Raw genomic sequence first — 18,336 nt, 5'->3', positions numbered from 1 at the left:
CTGCATCTGTGGGATATAGAATCTTTGTTTTGAAATTAGGAAAATAAGAATGCCTAGGGTTTCCTGCAGCTCAGAGGAAAGTGATAGCTCACTGATGTGCTGCAGTGGTTTCTGGGGTTTTCCAACTTTGTATTAGAACTGAATTCTGGACATTTCTGCTGGGAAAGCAGCACATTTGTTGTAAGGGTCGAATGTTTGTAAGAATCCAAGGGGACACTTGGGGATCTGAGTGTGATCCTTGCTCTCCTCTCCCCTACCTCCCTGACTTAGGTTGATCTGAAGTCATCCACTGACTGGCAGTGGATCCCCCTTTGTGTTTTATTCTCTCACATATTAACCTTAGGAGGAGTCCCTAGCCAAAGGGCAGGGACTGCTTAATGAACAAGGCTGCCCTTCTGGCAGGGCAGTATTGGTGTTTGTGGATCCTAGGAACTGGATACTTTCAAAATACGTTTATTACAATTATATCAATTAAGAAACCCTTGTTCTCTTCATCATTTGATTTTAAGTGAAATGCTGTAGAACCTTCATTCCATCCCTCTTTGTTTTCTGTGGAGAGGAGTCCACTCGAGATCCCATGTGCTGTGTTTGCCCAGGTACCAGCTCTAGGATTCCTGCACAGGTGATACTTATCAGTGTCTACTCAGTCTGGTGTCTTAGGCTCTCATTCGATTGGCTAGATCACATGGCTTATTAAGAAATCCACAGTTGACACAGGGAGCCTTTGATCTCATTCCTGTCCTGTTAGTGATTGCGCAAGCTTTCATCCCATTTTGGCAAGATATTTGGCAATTACTTGAGTAGAGAATATAAATACTGTTGGTCACCTTAGATGGTGAGAGGCACTCAGCTAGAGGGATGAGCCACAGCCACTGAGATCTGAGTTCAAGCTACGTGCAGGTGATAGCGGATCCCTCACGGCTTTGCCGAAGGGGAAAGACCTTCTGGTGCTCTGATTTCGGTTGGTGGTAAATTTAAAGTAGCACTTTGCCTAATGGCCCAAATACTAATAGCTTGCATCACTTTATTCTGTGTTAAATTGTTTTAGTCAATGCCTAGAATAATCTGTAAAGCCATACACTGATTTCCTCTATAGTTGTTGAATACATCACCTTGCTGAGTTTCGTTGTGTCCGTGCCGAAATTTCTGATGGGGCAACTCACCCCTCATTCACTTTTGAATACTCATACCTTATTCCTAACTTACTCTAAGCAGCCACAGATGAACACGGGCACCTTGTTACACTGTCCTCTGGACCCTCAGCTGAGCCCTTCAAAGACCCGGCAAGAATGTGTCATGTGAGAGTTTAGAGGCTATACCTCCCAGGACTAGTGGTCATGCCCTTTCACATTACTTTTCCCATTTATTCTGTTCCCCACATCTCTTTCCCCATGTATTTTCTCCATTTCAAAACAAAAACACAGATGGAGTATCAGTTAGAATTGATAGACATTTTGTAAGTTTATTTGACTGTGTTGCTATTTTCAAGTCTGTCTTTCTAAAGTCAGTTCCTGGACTCCTCGGTTCTTGATTCCTGATGTGTTTGTAGGTGACGTGTATCTTTTTTGCCTGGAATGCCCAGATCCTAGAAACATCTGTCGTACACATTGTGGAACTACTGTTTTTAATCAGGAACATGTATGACTTATCAGTCTTCTTTACCCTGAGTCTTTTGAGTATGTGATGACCTATTTTCTCCTTCTCTAAACATGAATGGGATCAGGTAACCCAGAGGGCCTTCTCCACACACACATTATCCAACAGATAGAGCTGGTCATTGGCCTGACCTTTCCTTATAGCTTGAGTTGGCAGGTAGAACAACTCTGGGATTTTGGTGAGAGTCCACAGTTCTTGCATAGGACACAGGCAGACACAGACTGGGGTCCTTCCAGGGCGGGCCCCAGTGCTTTGGTGTGTGCCTGGCTTCTCTAGCAACTGAGTTAGCTCTGAGAACTCTGACACGGAGATGTGGGTTAACTGAATCAGAGTGGGTGGCAAGGACACTACCGGAATCAGCTAGGTGTTCATTTAGCGCCCAGGCAAAATGCTCCTTGGAGACCCGCTTCTGAGGACCTACCCTGTGGGCCTTTTTTCATTTCCTCTTTGCCACAGTTGAGCCATCCTGACCTTACCCCGTAATAGCGAGTGGGTCATCATCATACTCTTTCCCTTTATCGCTTCTCCATGTCACTCCTGACCTCTGAAAATAAATTTAGGAAAGGATGAGAAACGAGAAAGCGACACTAATGCGGTCATAGTATCTCAGTAAGAAGGGGTGAAATCGGTTTCCTTAGGAGTGTGTACTGCCTGTTTTCATCCATCCTCTTGGCTTCTTTCTCTCTGCCTTTTCCACCCCAGTCCTTCAGTGAATTTAGTTTTAATAGTTCCCCCAGTCCCTTTCCATGCTAATAATGTGTCTTAATCAACTTGAAAGTCCTTCATACTTCCTGGTGTTAGTTTTGTCCCTAACTATGCATCCTTAATGAGTACCAGCAAATTACCTGAGAGGTCGGGTTGGCAGGGTTTGGAGATTAGGAGAGAGAATAGTGTGTGTGAAATCCCAGTGAAAAATGAGAGGACATCTAGAACTGTGCCATGTTTAAATAGCTGTTCATAGCAGTAAAGGAGTATTTATACTTTAAATTCAAGTTGTTAAAAATTGAGGCATTCCAGGGCTTCCCTGGTGGCGCAGTGGTTGAGAGTCCGCCTGCCGATGCAGGAGACACGGGTTTGTGCCCCGGTCTGGGAAGATCCCACATGCCGCGGAGCGGCTGGGCCCGTGAGCCATGGCCGTTGAGCCTGCGCGTCCGGAGCCTGTGCTCCGCAACGGGACAGGCCACAACAGTGAGAGGCCCACATACTGCAAAAAAAAAAAAAAAAAAAAAAATTTGAGGCATTCCAGATGAGGCCAGGTATAAGCTGTCAACATTTAAATTTACCAATGACTTGAAGATGCCACATTGTACAGGAAGAAGGAAAACAAACTTTCAACCACTTCTTGGTATTTCTGTACGATTGGGACTGTTCTCAAAGTGGGCATTGCTGGGTTCTGTGCATGAGGTAGGAGAGGGCAAGAGGGCAATTTCTAACTTAATTTTTTTAGCTTGTCCTATGGAACTTCTTAACTTTCCATAACTGTAGCTTAATCCTTACAGAGTTCTAGTAGCTGAATTTGTGGCTGCTTCAGCCAATGGCATGAGTTGGATTGGCTGCTTTAGATAAGTGAAGCTCTTTGGAATTTTTTTTTTTAATTAGATAAGAACCATATATAACACTGATAGTCATACAACCAGGGAACTAGGAATTTATCTTTTTTTCCCTTTGCCTCTACTAAGTGTCTTTAAATGAGAGTCATTTTGGTGTTGCTGATCTGTAGCTACATGCAGTTTTTATTGGCATTTACCTGCTTTTAAAGCTTTATTAAAATATAAAACAGCTTTGTATACAGATTTGGACAACAATTATAAAAATATATTTTTACCTTCAGGTGTATAAAATTTCTTCACTGTAGCAAACCCTTTATATAAGTAGGGTAGTAATTCTTGTTTTGCTTTAAAAGTGTTTTCTCTACATTATGTTCCAAATAAAGTAAAATTGTAATACTTTGAAAATACTTCATTATTGGAAATGCTATGTAGCTTGATTTTCAAAAAGTAGTTTAGTTTGTCCTGAGAGAATGTGATAACTTAAGCTAGGTTAATAAAACAGTGACAAGTAAAAGCTCAATAGCCCTATAATGAAGAAACAAGAGTAATTTTAATGATACCTGGGGGAAAGTGAAACTTTTCTTTAAAACTTAAGGTTCTTGAGATGATTTTCTTAAATATTTTCTACTTTCTTAAGTAGAAATTTAAAAAAAGGGTTTGCTGAGCCCAAATAAACATTAGCCTTATCTAACTTTAAATTTATGGTATCAATAAATGAAAATTTCCTGTAACTCAAGGCATTTATCAACACATTTGATTTCTGAACATTTAAATTACAGGAGAATTTCAAGTAGTGTAATTGGCTTCACCTTTGCATTTGCATTTTCCAGTACCCTCATTAAGGACAGCTTTATAAGGGGAAGGGAAGTTTGTTCTCAGTGATGTGTTCCATTTTTGGTGATTATGCTCCCTTCATTAGAGAATCCGAGCCTTACTTATTTCAAATGGTAGAAATCTTTTCCATACACATTACTTTGATGTTCACTTAGAAAAACTTTCCTGGTAGTGACTTTTATTACTAAGTATTTTGTCATTTGAATCATCGATTATTTGTGTTTTCTAACTTGAATTACTTATTGAATTACTGAATTAAAATCATTAATTTGAAGCTACTGCTATTGTAGGAGATATATGCTTATAGTTAATCTCCTCTTTGAGTCCTTCAGGCCTTTTGAATTAGCTTAGTTTATTAATTCCTCACATATAATAAATGTTACAATGCGACCCTAAAACTTGAGTATCAGTATAATTCAGAGCTAGCTGTACTTGCTCAGTTTTAAACAATTGAGATGCAGTACCAGCAGCTAGTCCTCCAATGCCCATCACTTGGACGAGATGTTCAGAAAGCGTGAGGAGGTGGTGACAGGCATCGTTAGAGCAGTAGGCCATCCAGCAGCACCCCCCCCCCCCCGCCACGTTCTCTTTCATGCTAGCAGTGGCATTAAAGAATATTTTACAGATGGACAGATTTTCCTACCATGCTGATGATCTCAAAGATTACAACTGTGCCAGGCACTCTCTCTCCAGTATGGTTAGTAATAATCCTATTATATCAGTTAGATGCTGGGACTTCAGTTAGGTCTCCAGTTCACACAGTAACATGTATCCTTTCTGTAGCAACAGCAGTGTTTTTAGAAATTGGTCCCCAAGAGTCAGTTATTGATGATAACTACTGAGGTTTATTGTAAATTTAGAAAACCATATAACCAGTTTAGGGAAACAAAAAATAAACTAGAAAGGAGGGCATCTTCTAAAATAGTGTTTTATAAGTGTGTGTGTTAGTACACTTGTAAATAAGGAAAAATAGTAAAAATAGAAAAAAAATTTTTTAATCTATTAATAGTGAGAATTCTTTAGTAGGTAGAAATCTTCTGCAACCAGAGGATCATTTGCTTTTTTCTTCCCTGTTTGTCTCTAATTACCAGTTCTTTGTCTTTTAAGTTTAGATACATAGGATTATTAAGTCTTTTAAAAATAATAGCGTTCCCAAATTATTATTTTCACAGCTACACTTTTTTTTTTTTTTTTTTTTTTTTGCAGTATGCGGGCCTCTCACTGCCGTGGCCTCTCCCGTTGCGGAGCACAGGCTCCGGACGCGCAGGCCCAGCGGCCACGGCTCACGGGCCCAGCCGCTCCGCGGCATATGGGATCCTCCCAGACCGGGGCACGAACCCGTATCCCCTGCATCGGCAGGCGGACTCTCAACCACTGCGCCACCAGGGAGGCCCACAGCTACACTTTTAAAGTTATATTTTTTAAAACAGAAGTTTTGTAATTTAAATGTTTACAAAAATTTCAGTGTCATGTTTTGAACAAATACAAATTACATCTCTGGGCTAATTTGACTTTTTAAAACTATCCCTTTTGAGCAGACATTATGCCGATGTTGATTTAAAAGCAAAATTATTAATCTCCAAACTATGAAAGTACAGAAATGGGGGGGGGATTTTCTTAATTTTAAAAGTACTAGTCTTACTTGTTTTTATTTTTCATTCTTCTTATTTTTTTCTTATTTATCTGGGCAGGATATTCAGTGTGAAAGTTTGGAATAAATCAGTCTGTACAAGATGGATGCCAGCTAGTAAATTTTATTTGGTATGAAGTACTGTAGCTAGCAGGCTGTAAATTTTAAGTTGCAAAATTTAGTTTGTTTGTATTTGGAATATATGGAATTCCTCATTTAGTGTGGGAAAAATGAAAATGAAAGAACCTACTTCTATTCCTTATACACCTGCTTATTGTCGTGTCACATGGAATACATCTTTTGTATCTCTCTGTGCCTCTGGCTTCTCTTCTGTAAAATGGGTTCAAGAGTTTAATTGACTGCCTTCACCCTTTCAAGAACATTGAGGACAGATACCTTGAAGTCTTTGGAAGACAAAATGCCACCTTGTATATATTTTTTGATACTAACTTGCCTTGTAAGTATGTGCTATGTATTATACACAGTGGCGCGGTGTGACATTGTGAACATTGAGAACAGAGCTGTTTGCATGCCTTGTCATTAAACTGTAACTTCATTATTAATATTTTACACTGTCTGAATTTGATTCTTTCCTGTCTCTAGTGCAGTGGGAGCTGTCGCTCTGAACATCTCCATGTTCTGTACAGTTCCTGGGTGGGTGGCAGGGCTGGGGACGCTTATCTTTTGTGGGAGTCTTTTAGAATTATGCAGAGTCGTCATTGTACAGGTGGGTTGGGGATATACCCCAGGTCTGCAGTGTACAGGGGAGGACCTCATCATCTGAGGAGTAGACAAACAGCCCTCTGTCTCCTCGTTTTTAGATTTTCCTCCACATGTTTATGCTGCCCTGCATTCTGACTCACGAGTTGGAGAGTCAGGTAGAACTTTTTGTTTTTAACATACAGAAAGTGTGGTGAAGGGGGAAGGTACCAGTACAGGATTTGGGAGACATGGATCGTAGTCTGTGTGCTGCCCCTACGCTAGTTCTCACTTTTACCTGTTCTGGGCTATTTTCCACCTCTAAAGAAGGAGGATGCTAAGCCGTTAAGGATGCCAGGGAGTGAAGAGGGCTGTTCTTGCGTTGAATGCCCAGATTCCATACAATTCTGAAATGGTGATTTAAAAGTATGTATGAAACTACTGATAATTATTCAGTGTAAACTGTTTAGAGGATGGCTTGTTAAGATTTTCTTTATATTTGCCTGCAGGGCATTCCTTCCATCATCATCAGTGAATGCTTGTGGTTAAAAAGCCCTGTGCCCCTTAAAGAGTTCCTAAGTGCTATTTTGTCAAAAAATTTTTTTTCTAAGTGCTATTTTATTTTTCTGTGATAAAATTATTCTTGTAAAGTATAAGGAAGACGATAATTTTTATGTCTGGTTAGTATTTGTGAAGTCTGCTCGGAATTTTTAGTCTTGTGGTAGTGGTTTTTCTTTGGTTTCTGAAGTTGTTTTATGTTTTTGTGACATCTTTTGTCATTTTTTTTCCAGAGAATTCGGTCAACAGTGGATGAAAAAGAGCAAAAACAACTTCTCATGGATTTGGACGTAGTGATGCGAAGTAGTGATTGCCCGTACATTGTTCAGTTTTATGGTGCACTCTTCAGAGAGGTAGGAATAAACCTAAGCTGGGGTCTTAGCTGACAAGTGGACATCTACTTGGAATAAGTAAGAGGATGGCAGGATTTGATTCTAATCTTCAGTTTAATGCTGTACATTAGTAATACATTGATTTCTCAACATTTTAGTATATCGCCATGATAATTTACACATTAATTTCTACCATTCATGTTCCTTTGGTTAAGGGGTGAATTTCATACTTTAATTATATTAGTTAATTAAGTATTTTATGGCTGTCATTTGTGAATTCCATATTTCCTTTTTCATATGTAAATATTTTCTGTTTTTTAAGAACCTGACAAATCACCTGGCTTCTAAATATGTTACTGTATTTAGATCTATCTCTTTTGTCCTTGAGCTCCCTCGGTCCTCCCCAACCCCTTTTTTAAACTTTCATTAATTTTTGTCATCCAGTGTATCTGCATTTAGCATAAGCATTTATTCGTGTCCACCCACAATCCTCAATAAAATTCATCAGACATGGAAATTAACAGCTGCAGTAGAATTTCTTTTATCTAATTCTGCTATCCAGATTTTTATGTAGAAGCTAGAACTTTAGTTTCTTGGTGTCAGGATCATGTATCTCTTTTGGTCTCTGACTCGCCTGTATCCTGCTACAGGTTATCACTTCTGCCTGCAGCTGTCAGTGCACTTGCTCATTTCCAGTCACACCACTCCCTAAAGCAGGGAAGTGAGTTAGGGTCAGGAAGTAAAGGTGGAGCTGTCAGTGAATTAGATACTTTATGGTGTCCTGGACAGTTATCACACACTTGTGATATTTAGTTAGGTGAATGGGAATTGAACTGAACTCTTAACGCATTTTAAATACTCTTAAAAAATATCCATTATCATTTTGAAAATGTTAGGATGAGCTGGTACTGGTGGGTTTGTTATGAACTGGTGAGGAAAAACTGCATCCCACCCTGCCCTTCTTTTTCGGACTGGATCACAGAGGGTGTCATTTGGGGGGTTTTGTTATCATTATTGACTTAAAAAATACTATGTTGTAAGACAGGACTGAATGTCACACTGTATAGAAAGATATGAAATCTTATCATTGGAGAAGACCTTAAAGGTTCGTCAATTAATTCTTCACCCAGTCCCAAAATATTTATTTATTTTTCTGTGCCCTTAATAGATAACACTATTAACCAGAAGTGTTCTCCTTCTTGATAGAGCCCATCCCTTTGTTGAATCACTAATTAATCACTATTAGTTTTAGACTCACATAGCTTCTTTCTCCTCCTGTCCTTGTACTTTTTTGACTTGAGTGTTCATTTTTATGACCAGATCTGTTGAATTTGTTAACTTTCTTCCCCATGTCACATAGTATTACATCACATCAGCGCACACAGTCATGTATTCAGGCAGGTAACTCTATCCTGCACCGAAGTATTATATACTGTTACTCTGTTTGTAAGATCATGAATCTGGAACTTTCTTCATGTTGCACAGGAATCTTGTCATTTCCTCCTCCCTTCTTCCCTCAAACCATGAATTTCTTCTTCATAATCATAAATCCCCTGGCCACACTACTCTTCACATCTCATGAAGAGCAGTAGTTATCTGGAATGGACTAGATTTTCTCTCCTAACTGGATGCCACAGTCAGCTTTTCCATGCTGTGCTCACTGTCTCCGTAGACTCTCATGGGCTCTATCCCAGCCCTAATTCACCTCCATAGTGCTCAAGTATGCCAGTTTATTTCTCATGTTCGTTTACTTGATAATTCATTTGAGCAACATTTAAATATGTAGCTCCAGGCTAGATAGTGTGAAGTCTGATTTTATGAAAAGAAAGCAGAGTGATATCCATGATTGAAAAGTTACTGGAAACAAAACAAAAAGCTTGGAAAATAGTATTGAACAGGATCGTTACGATTCCTTATGAATAGTTGGGTAAAATTCAGTTTCATATCTCAGGAAGGTTGACTGGAATTGAGATATGCATCTGTAAGCACTAACATCTATTGAATGCTCTATAGATTCCACATTTATTACTTTCACAACAGTCTCGGGCAGGTTGGTGATATTATCCCCTCTTTCCAGGGAGGAAACTGAGATATGAGTAGTAATTTAACAAAAGTCGCACAGCCAAGAAGTGTCACGGACAGGACTTCAGAGACAAAAATCTCACTGTTCTTTCTGTTATACCACAAGTGGTCCAGGGATAAAGAACTTGAGCTTCATTTAAGAAATAATCTGCTTTTTAAACATTGCAGTTTTTGTGTATGAGAAGCTGAAGGGTCAGGAGCTATACAGCTAAGTTGTGTAAAGTCACAAAATGCCTAGTTAGGCTGAACATGAAGCCACCCCCCGCCTTCCTTAGATCTTAGAATGCAGGAAGTAATAGGTACTTTCTGAATAATGAAGTTTTAGAAGCAGCAAGTTCACCTTGAAGAGTGCATATGCATAGTCACAGTTGTAACTTTCCTGAAGTTACAATGGTGAAAAATAATAAGCATTTATTTAATAATGGTTTGGAGAAAGATTTTTGAGCTAGATCACTTAAAAGGATCCTTTTTTGGTGACATGACCTACAGTTGTTTTTTTTTTGCGGTACACGGGCCTCTCACTGTTGTGGCCTCTCCCGTTGTAGAGCATAGGCTCCGGACGCGCAGGCTCAGCGGCCATGGCTCACGGGCCCAGCCGCTCCGCGGCATGTGGGATCCTCCTGGACCAGGGCACGAACCCGTGTCCCCTGCATTGGCAGGCGGACTCTCAACCACTGCGCCACCAGGGAAGCCTGACCTTCAGTTTTGATAATAGACACAGAATTCTGGGTTTATGAAAGGAAGAGACTGGACATGAATGAGCGCATTCAGGACTTGTTGTGAGAGAGACAAATGCTTGTAACTCCCATCCCTGTGAAAAGCCTCCATAGTATTTCATTTCACATGATTTATATGACCACAGGACATCAACTCTTGGTCTGATTCAGTCAACCAACAATCACGGAGCCATGAGATGTTATTTTTCTTCTTCTTAGCACCAACAATGTAGAGGTTAATCTTGCCATTGGGTAATATTGAGCCTCTGAAAGTTCCATAACTTTATTTGGAGCAGTGAATAAATAACATTTAATACTGAAGTTGGTAACTCAGTTATTGCTGTTATCTCCAACCATGTGTATATTTCTTTCTAGGATGAAACTAAATGAGGATAAGAAGTCCAAAATACAACTTGGATTTTATTTAGATAATTTATTAAGACATCTAATTGCACAGGTTTCTAAATTCGTTTTCAGACTTGGTAGACAGGGAAAAAAGAGCTTGACAGTACTGAATAATGAAAGTGACTTTTAGCCTGTAGCTTACATAAAGGCCAGACCTACTATTTATGTTATCAATACTGAGACTTAGAAGCACTTTTTGTTTGTTTGTTTTTGTTTTTTTTGTTTGTTTTTTTGTTTGTTTTTGCGGTACGCGGGCCTCTCACCGTTGTGGCCTCTCCCGTTGCGGAGCACAGGCTCTGGACGCGCAGGTTCAGCGGCCATGGCTCACGGGCCCAGCTGCTCCACGGCATGTGGGATCTTCCCGGACCAGGGCACGAACCCGTGTCCCCTGCATCAGCAGGCGGACTCTCAACCACTGCGCCACCAGGGAAGCCCTAGAAGCACTTTTAAAATGTCTTTTAATATATACATTTTCAGAATTTAATAGCAAGGAATCCCTTATTTAAGGTATCTTTTGAGGTTGGGGAAATTCCAGTGTAGGAAATACTGTTCTGAGTAATCTGTGACTATAGGAGTTCATCAGGTTATGTAAAAGGCAGTGATAGGGCTTCCCTGGTGGCGCAGTGGTTGAGAGTCCGCCTGCCGATGCAGGGGACACGGGTTCGTGCCCCGGTCCGGGAAGATCCCACATGCCGCGGAGCGGCTGGGCCCGTGAGCCATGGCCGCTGAGCCTGCGCGTCCGGAGCCTGTGCTCCGCAGTGGGAGAGGCCACAGCAGTGAGAGGCCCGCGTACCACAAAAAACAAAAAAAAAGGCAGTGATATTAGCCAAATAGTCACCTCCTCCCTTTCTACCCCTACTTCTGCTCATGTCCTTTCCCCTTCCTTCCCCGCCCCGGCAAGTTTTAAGTACAGCTTTATGGAGGTAAAATTGGCAATCAGCTGCACATATTTACAGTATACAATTTGATATGTTGGAACAAATGTACACACGTGTGGGATTATCACCATAATCAAGGTCATGAACATACCCACCTCTCACGAGTTTCCTTGTGTCCCGTAGGTTATACACACTTCCTCTCTGCTGTCACCATCCTCAGGCAACTGCAGAGCTACTTTCTGCCACCGTAGATGAGTTTGCATTTTCTAGAATTTTATGTAAATGGAATCATACAGCATGTACCCCCTTCTTTTTTGTTGTTGTCTTTTACTCAGCATAATTATTTTGCAGTTTAGTTTCTTTCAAAGAGTTCTCTTCAGGTTATCTGTTTTTCCCTGAGTGATACTTGGTAGTTTGATTTTATTTTCAGAAATTTGTGCCTTTTATCTAAACTGTCAAATTAATTGGTATAAAGTTATTCATAATAGCCCTATATTATCATCATAATATCTGTAGAATCTACAGTGATGTTACCTCCCTCTCTCTCTCATTCCTGATGTAATTTGTATCTTCTCTATTTTTTCCTGATTAGTCTGGCTAGGCTAATTTGTTAGATGTATTCCTAGGTGCTTTTTTCTTTCTACTGTGAGTGGTGTCTTTTTAAACATTTTATTTTCTAAGTTGTTCCTGTTGGTATAAAAGTTATGTTATTGGTTTTATCTGGATGTTGTCTCTGAAACCCTTATCTTGATCTTGGTAGTTCAGTTTCGTTATCCTCCACCTTCCTTTTCAGTAAATCCATATTCAGTAATTTTTATTTTTGTATTTCAGTTGTGTGGTTGTCCTGTCTTTTGCTTGAACATGAAAGTAATGTTGCTGTCACTGCTTTTGAGGCAGCTCAAACCATGCCTTTTTTTTTTTTTTTTTTTTAAAACGCTGTTGTCTACTCTCAGTTATGGCCAAAAGGAACTGCCAGAAGAAATATATTTACATTAGGTTATGTGCCTTAGAAACTACAAAGATTTCCCACCCTGGAGCTAATTGCTCCTTTGTGCCTGCCCTTCTCACCTCAGTTTACTTCTCTCCTTTATCTCCCTTGTTCCCTTGTCTTTCCTTCTCTTTTGGTTGCTTTCCTATTTTTCCATCCTTTCCCCTTCTCCTCATTTTCTTAATTCTAGTTTTTAGCAGCTGCCAGGCGCTTTACTTTGTGCTTTACATATGTTAACTCATTTGATCTTTATCATAGTCCATTGAAGATTGTGGGGCGATCCCATTTCATAGTTAGGAGTTGACGGGGCCCAAGCTTATATAAGTGGAAAGTGGGAGAGCCTGGATGAGTAAGTCAGGCCTTCACACTCTAATCAATGATTGTCCCACTTTGCTATATTACTGAAGTTAAGTTCCTTCCACGCTGTTTTTCTAAGTAGGTGAGTTAAATGTGCTATCCTTTTCTCTAATTAAAAAATTCTAGTAAATCTGTTGAGATGGTGTCTTTAGATTGAAATAAATTCAAGTGTGTGTTTTGGGTTAATAGTGTTAGTCATTTATGAAGGTTATTCTGCAAGAGCACCCAGAAAAAGACACCTAAGCAGAAAGATTGGAGTAACTATAAGTGAAATATGCTTTACAAATCAGCCTTCTGTGAAGCCATGGAGCTACAGGGATGTTGCAGCAGGTGCTTCTATTTTAAGAGTGGGATCATTCATCTCAGCAGTCATCACAGCATGTGCTGTCTCTACATATAAGTTAAATGTCCTTGCATTGGAGGTGTTGATAGGAGAAAGGAGTTATGTAAAGTGGATTCTGTTCATGGCTCTGTCGCTAATTAGCAGTGCTGTTCTGAGCAAGCCATTTTGCTTCAACGGGCATAGATCTCTCGTATGATCAATGCAAGCCAGACGTTAGGGGAGGGAGGTTAGTGGTAGAAGATCTCTAAGGATATAGCTGGATCCATAAATTAGTAACCATATACAGAATTTTTTAAAGGTAATTTTTGTCATCATCCCGATAGCTCTTTTCACTCTCACAAGATACTTCGTAGTCCTTGTTTATATGTGCACATACTTTTACAGCATTATAAACATGGAATCGGCTTATAGCCTGTGTTTTCTCATGCATACCTCATGAACTGTATAGTTTTCAAAATAATTTTATTTCAGGTAATCCTTTTAATAATGTACCAGGGCCTCCCTGGTGGCGCAGTGGTTGAGAGTCCGCCTGCCAATGCAGGGGATACGGGTTCGTGCCCCGGTCTGGGAGGATCCCATATGCCGCGGAGCGGCTGGGCCCGTGAGCCGTGGCCGCTGAGCCTGGGCGTCCGGAGCCTGTGCTCCGCAACGGGAGAGGCCACAACAGTGAGAGGCCCGCATACCGCAAAAAAAAAAAAAAAAAAAAAAAAAAAAATAATGTACCATTTCATCTGGTGAGATAGTTGAGGTTTTTAGTTTGTTTTTGTTTTTTCTTTTTGTAATTTACGAGCTATTTGTTTAAGTTAGATTCCCAGTCATGGGATGACTCTATCAAAGGGTATAGGCACTTTTATTTCTCTTGTTTTATTGTCAAATTGCCTTCAAACTGGTTTAAAACACTCTACAATGCTGCCAATAGTTTTTGAATGATTTGATTTGATTATAGCCAGCATTTGTTCATTTAAGGAATGTTTATTGAGCCCCTGTCATGGTGGACTATATGTTCTAATAGGGAAGATCAATGAAAACCATAATAAGTAAATTATATTTTATATTAGAAGATGATAAAGGCTCTACAGAGTAGAGCAGTTAAGGGGATGCTGAGAGGGGGATGACTTGCATTTTGAATTGGGCATTTTCAATGTCGGCCACTGAGAAGGTGGCATTTAAGCAAGGACTTTAGGCATTGAGTTTGCTTTATATATTTTTTTTTTTTTTTTTTACTAATTTAAGAAGTTGATATAGTTTCTCAAGATTCCTGTAATCTATTTCCTTTGTTAGTGAGAATGAACAGTTTCCCACATATTTTCTGTTTTTCTATTTAATCATGGCAGAGTTTGAAAATTTTTATAAAAGTCGAAAGGTTTTCTATGTAGGACTATGCCCATCCTTACGATTAAGAGTGGGGAAAATTGGGCAACTAAGTTTGTATTTGAACATGAGGAGAATATTCTGTCCAGCACTTTAATAAGGAACAAAAATTTTTTAAAAAAAGAGAAAGAAGAAGAAGAAGATTGCTTCTTCTCTCATTGTATTTCTATTTTAAGTAAAGGAAAGGTGGTACTTAAGGTTAAGATGTATAAGAATAACCGATATTTGTTTTTTTATAGGGTGACTGTTGGATCTGTATGGAACTCATGTCTACCTCGTTTGATAAGTTTTACAAATATGTATATAGTGTATTAGATGATGTTATTCCAGAAGAAATTTTAGGCAAAATCACTTTAGCAGTAAGTACTTGGTTTTTACTTTGTTCCTTGTATACATACTTACATAAAGATGCTACTGGAGTTTTGAATGCACACATCTGAATGCCCTTCACAGAATGTTACTGACCTTCCTGGGAAATCACTATAGTAGGAAAAGAGACAAAAATCACTTCTGTGGGGTAACTAACACAACAAGTAGTAAGAACAATTTTCAAAATACTACACTGACACTTTTCATTATTGAAAAGTACATATTGAAATCATACATTTCAGTAATAAATACTACAGTATTCTTTCCATTAAAATCAGAGTGGACCATAATAGATTGTGCTGTAAATAAGGCTAGAAAAAGCAATTTTCTGTTCCTCTTTCCCTTGTTACTTTAACTGTATTTAAATAGGTTATATTATCACAGTTCCGCTTAAATTAATCAGAATTGCAGCAGCCTCCTTGAAATCCCTTAATTGAAACTCTTTAGACAAAGTATGTTTCCTGTGGTTTAAGATTTGGGCTATTCTGTCTAAACTACTTAAATTGTTGACTAGCAATTTCAGTAACCAGCATTACTACTAATTTGGTCAAATCATTTTTACCATAGTACCAAAAAAGAAAAGAGGCACTGTTTTGCTTACGTGTTTATAGTTTTGAAAATGAATTAATGATCATTTTCTTTCTTGTTCTTTTAGCTAACAAAGGTCATTCACAGTTTTTTCACAGAAAGAAAAACAATTTTTTTTGATAGAGTAAAGTTAGTAAGTTTCTTAGAAACCCCTGAGAATCTGAACTAATGACATGACCTGGGTTAGTGGATGTGTAAACTAAATTTTATAGGAAGTTGTAAGATAGATATTCTGGTTGCATGAATTTCCTCTTTCTTCCCTGCATCCTCCACATCCAATATAGTCTGCCTGTTAATTGTCAGTTTATCCTGTTTAATCATTAAGGGTCAATGTTAAAATATGTAGACAGTTTCTGAACTGTATTTTAGTTGTAAGAGATATGTGTGTATAACTGGGATTTAAAAAGTCAGGTTAAACTCTAGTCATAATCTTAAGATTAATAGGTCTCATGTTAATATTTTAAATTATTTACCTGAATTAATGCTTAATTTAAATGTTTTATGAGCTGTTAAGATACATACCCTTTCATATAATTTTATAAAGAAGCTGTCTAGTATAAACAAGTTTTACTAGAAACTTCTTCATTATTCAGACAGGTGTATGAAATTTTATGTTGATCACTTTAGTCATCTCTCTTCGGTATACCAAACCTAGCTTTACCTTGGAACTTTTTACTATTCATAATAATTACAATGGAACAATAGTAGAATAATGATAATAGCCCATGGTTATTGAGTGTTTATTTGTGTCAGGCCAAGATCTCATGACATTTTTATGTTCATAGCAACTCTCAATGGTAAATAGTGTAACCCCCTTTTTATTTACAGATGACAAATCTAAAGCATGAAGAGGTTAAGTAATTAATTTGCTTTGAAATTCATACATTTGTAAGTGTAAATGATTTAAGCCCAGGCAGTCTGGTCCTAGAATCCAGCTGTTAACCACTGCACGACAGGATGATCATGAAGTTGGAAAACATAGATAAAATTATTTTAGCCTATATTGCAATATATGTAATGTACACTAATAAATCATTTATTGTATATTTGCCTGTGTTTCTAGACTTGGTGATCATCCTTTATATTAAGCGTAACATTTAAAATTACTTTGTGTTAAATCCACTCTTGCTAATTAATAACCCCATGAACAAGCCTGGCTGCTTGAAACATTGCGAATTTGTGTTCTGCACCCAGCAGCTTGATGGCAGCGGAGACTTGACTTTTCTAATTGTAGGCCTGTGCTTCACATCTCTTTTAGTTTGAGGTTGTAGAAATTTTAATTCAAGTCTCTGTTTCCTCTATTCCTGGAGAAATCTTTGATTTCCTGATCATGAACAGGGATCAAACAACAGGATAAATTCTGGCTCTGCAAAAATTACTTTGCAGACTCCACACCCAGTGAGGGGGAATGACTGTGAGAAACTGAGAATTTGGAAAAACTTATTAAATTAGGGTTGATAATGGAACCAGACTGTTGGACCTTTTTGTACTAAATATATCTGTTCCTAAAAAGTTCGATGGTATGAGAAAGATTATACAACTTTTTAATAACTTATTAAAAAAATTGTAAGTTACCCATTTGTTTTTTTAGCCGTCAGGGAAGGGTGTGTAAAGGCAACTATGATTTCAGATCTAAAATAATAATTTAGCATCTTCAGCTAACATAAAAAATGGACAGAATATTGAAATATTAAGCCCAAAAGAATGCAGAGAGCTACCCGAGCTGTTACTTTACGGTAAGCTATTGTGCTGTTTGATTAGAAGGAAATTGATTGTTTATCCCATCCGTCTCTGCTTTTTCCTCCCTAGACTGTGAAAGCACTAAACCACTTAAAAGAAAACTTGAAAATCATTCACAGAGGTGGGTATGAATTGTTTTTTTTTTTAGACTAGAAATTAACGTTTTTCCTTAATAGGAAAAAAAAATTAACAGTTACAGTGCATTGTATAACTTTTCCTAAAATACTTGTATTTTTAGCAAAACATACTATATGTACCCTAAAACTTTATTATTAATTTAGGATTTTTTTCCCTTTGGGATTCTATAAATTTCAGTCTAACTTATTAGAATGTTGGGGCTTAGTGGAAAAATAATTATTCATTTGCCTGATAGATAATTAATGTTTCTCTGTCTATACAAATAAGGCAGGAAGGTGAACCTGTGGACCGTCAAAGAAGGATCTGCAGGATAGCACCCTCGATCATTTTAAAGGCACGCTACTGTCCCTATCAAGTGTTTCTTCTTTACTTGGGAGGATATTTTTGTAAATTGAGAAAGATTCTTTAATTAGTATTTTACATTGAAGTTCCTCTAAAACATTTGTATTTGTGAAAACAGTGATCTTGGCCTTATTTAGACACAGGTCCAAATTCAAACATTTGGTGTCTGTCTTTTGGGAGACAGTGGGATTCCTGAATTTAATTCAGCAAATAGTTTAAGTAGTTGCTCTGTCTTATTACTATGCCAGACTCGGGGTAGTGAGGCAGTGGCTTTGAAGAGGCACAGTTCTGTACCCTCAGTAAATCTGTAGTGGACAAACCCAAGGTGATACATGCCAGTGTGTGATTCAGCCTGACAACACAGGACAGAAAGGAAACAGTCGTATTCAGAGATGCAAAAAACCTTGAATTCTAAGGTTAAAGGGCTCTAAGGTTGTGATTAAAGAAATTAGTAATTAGGGCATTGATTTAAGTAATTTTTATTTGAGGTTGATCCTGGACCACAGCAATTAGTTAACCTTGAACATCAGAATATTTCATTTAATTTTGCCTGGCTTAATGCTTGTTAAAAATAATATTGGCTAGGCTTCTTATTTTCTCTTTTGGCCTAAAATCATGTAGGATTAGGTCCCTAAACAAAATTATTTTGTTCCTCTTGTACTTCATATTGTTCTTGTTTTGGATTTTTTCCCGCCCTTTTTTTTGGCTATATTTGGTAATTATGGGAGTATTACCTTAGAGCATCTGACAATTACCTTAG

The 18,336-nt window shown here is 38.3% G+C and overlaps 1 protein-coding gene across 3 annotated transcripts in view; it reads left to right on the top strand.

Moving 5' to 3' along the window:
• MAP2K4 (mitogen-activated protein kinase kinase 4) overlaps positions 1-18,336 on the top strand; it is a 107,054-nt gene that overhangs the window by 67,845 nt on the left and 20,873 nt on the right. For all 3 annotated transcript variants that reach the window (XR_014292017.1, XM_082605551.1, XM_082605552.1), the window contains 3 exons: positions 7,161-7,280; positions 14,639-14,758; positions 17,166-17,217. Coding sequence is in view for 2 of the 3 variants with exons in the window: in XM_082605551.1 (XP_082461677.1) it covers positions 7,161-7,280; positions 14,639-14,758; positions 17,166-17,217 (292 nt within the window). In the remaining variant the exon portion in view is untranslated. The remainder of the gene's footprint in view (positions 1-7,160; positions 7,281-14,638; positions 14,759-17,165; positions 17,218-18,336) is intronic.

Source organism: Mesoplodon mirus, assembly GCF_964341445.2.
Source record: "Mesoplodon mirus genome assembly, chromosome: 18".
NCBI lineage: Eukaryota > Metazoa > Chordata > Mammalia > Artiodactyla > Ziphiidae > Mesoplodon > Mesoplodon mirus.
Note: the sequence above shows the minus strand (reverse complement) of the source record. Positions and strands in the feature narration are given on the sequence as shown.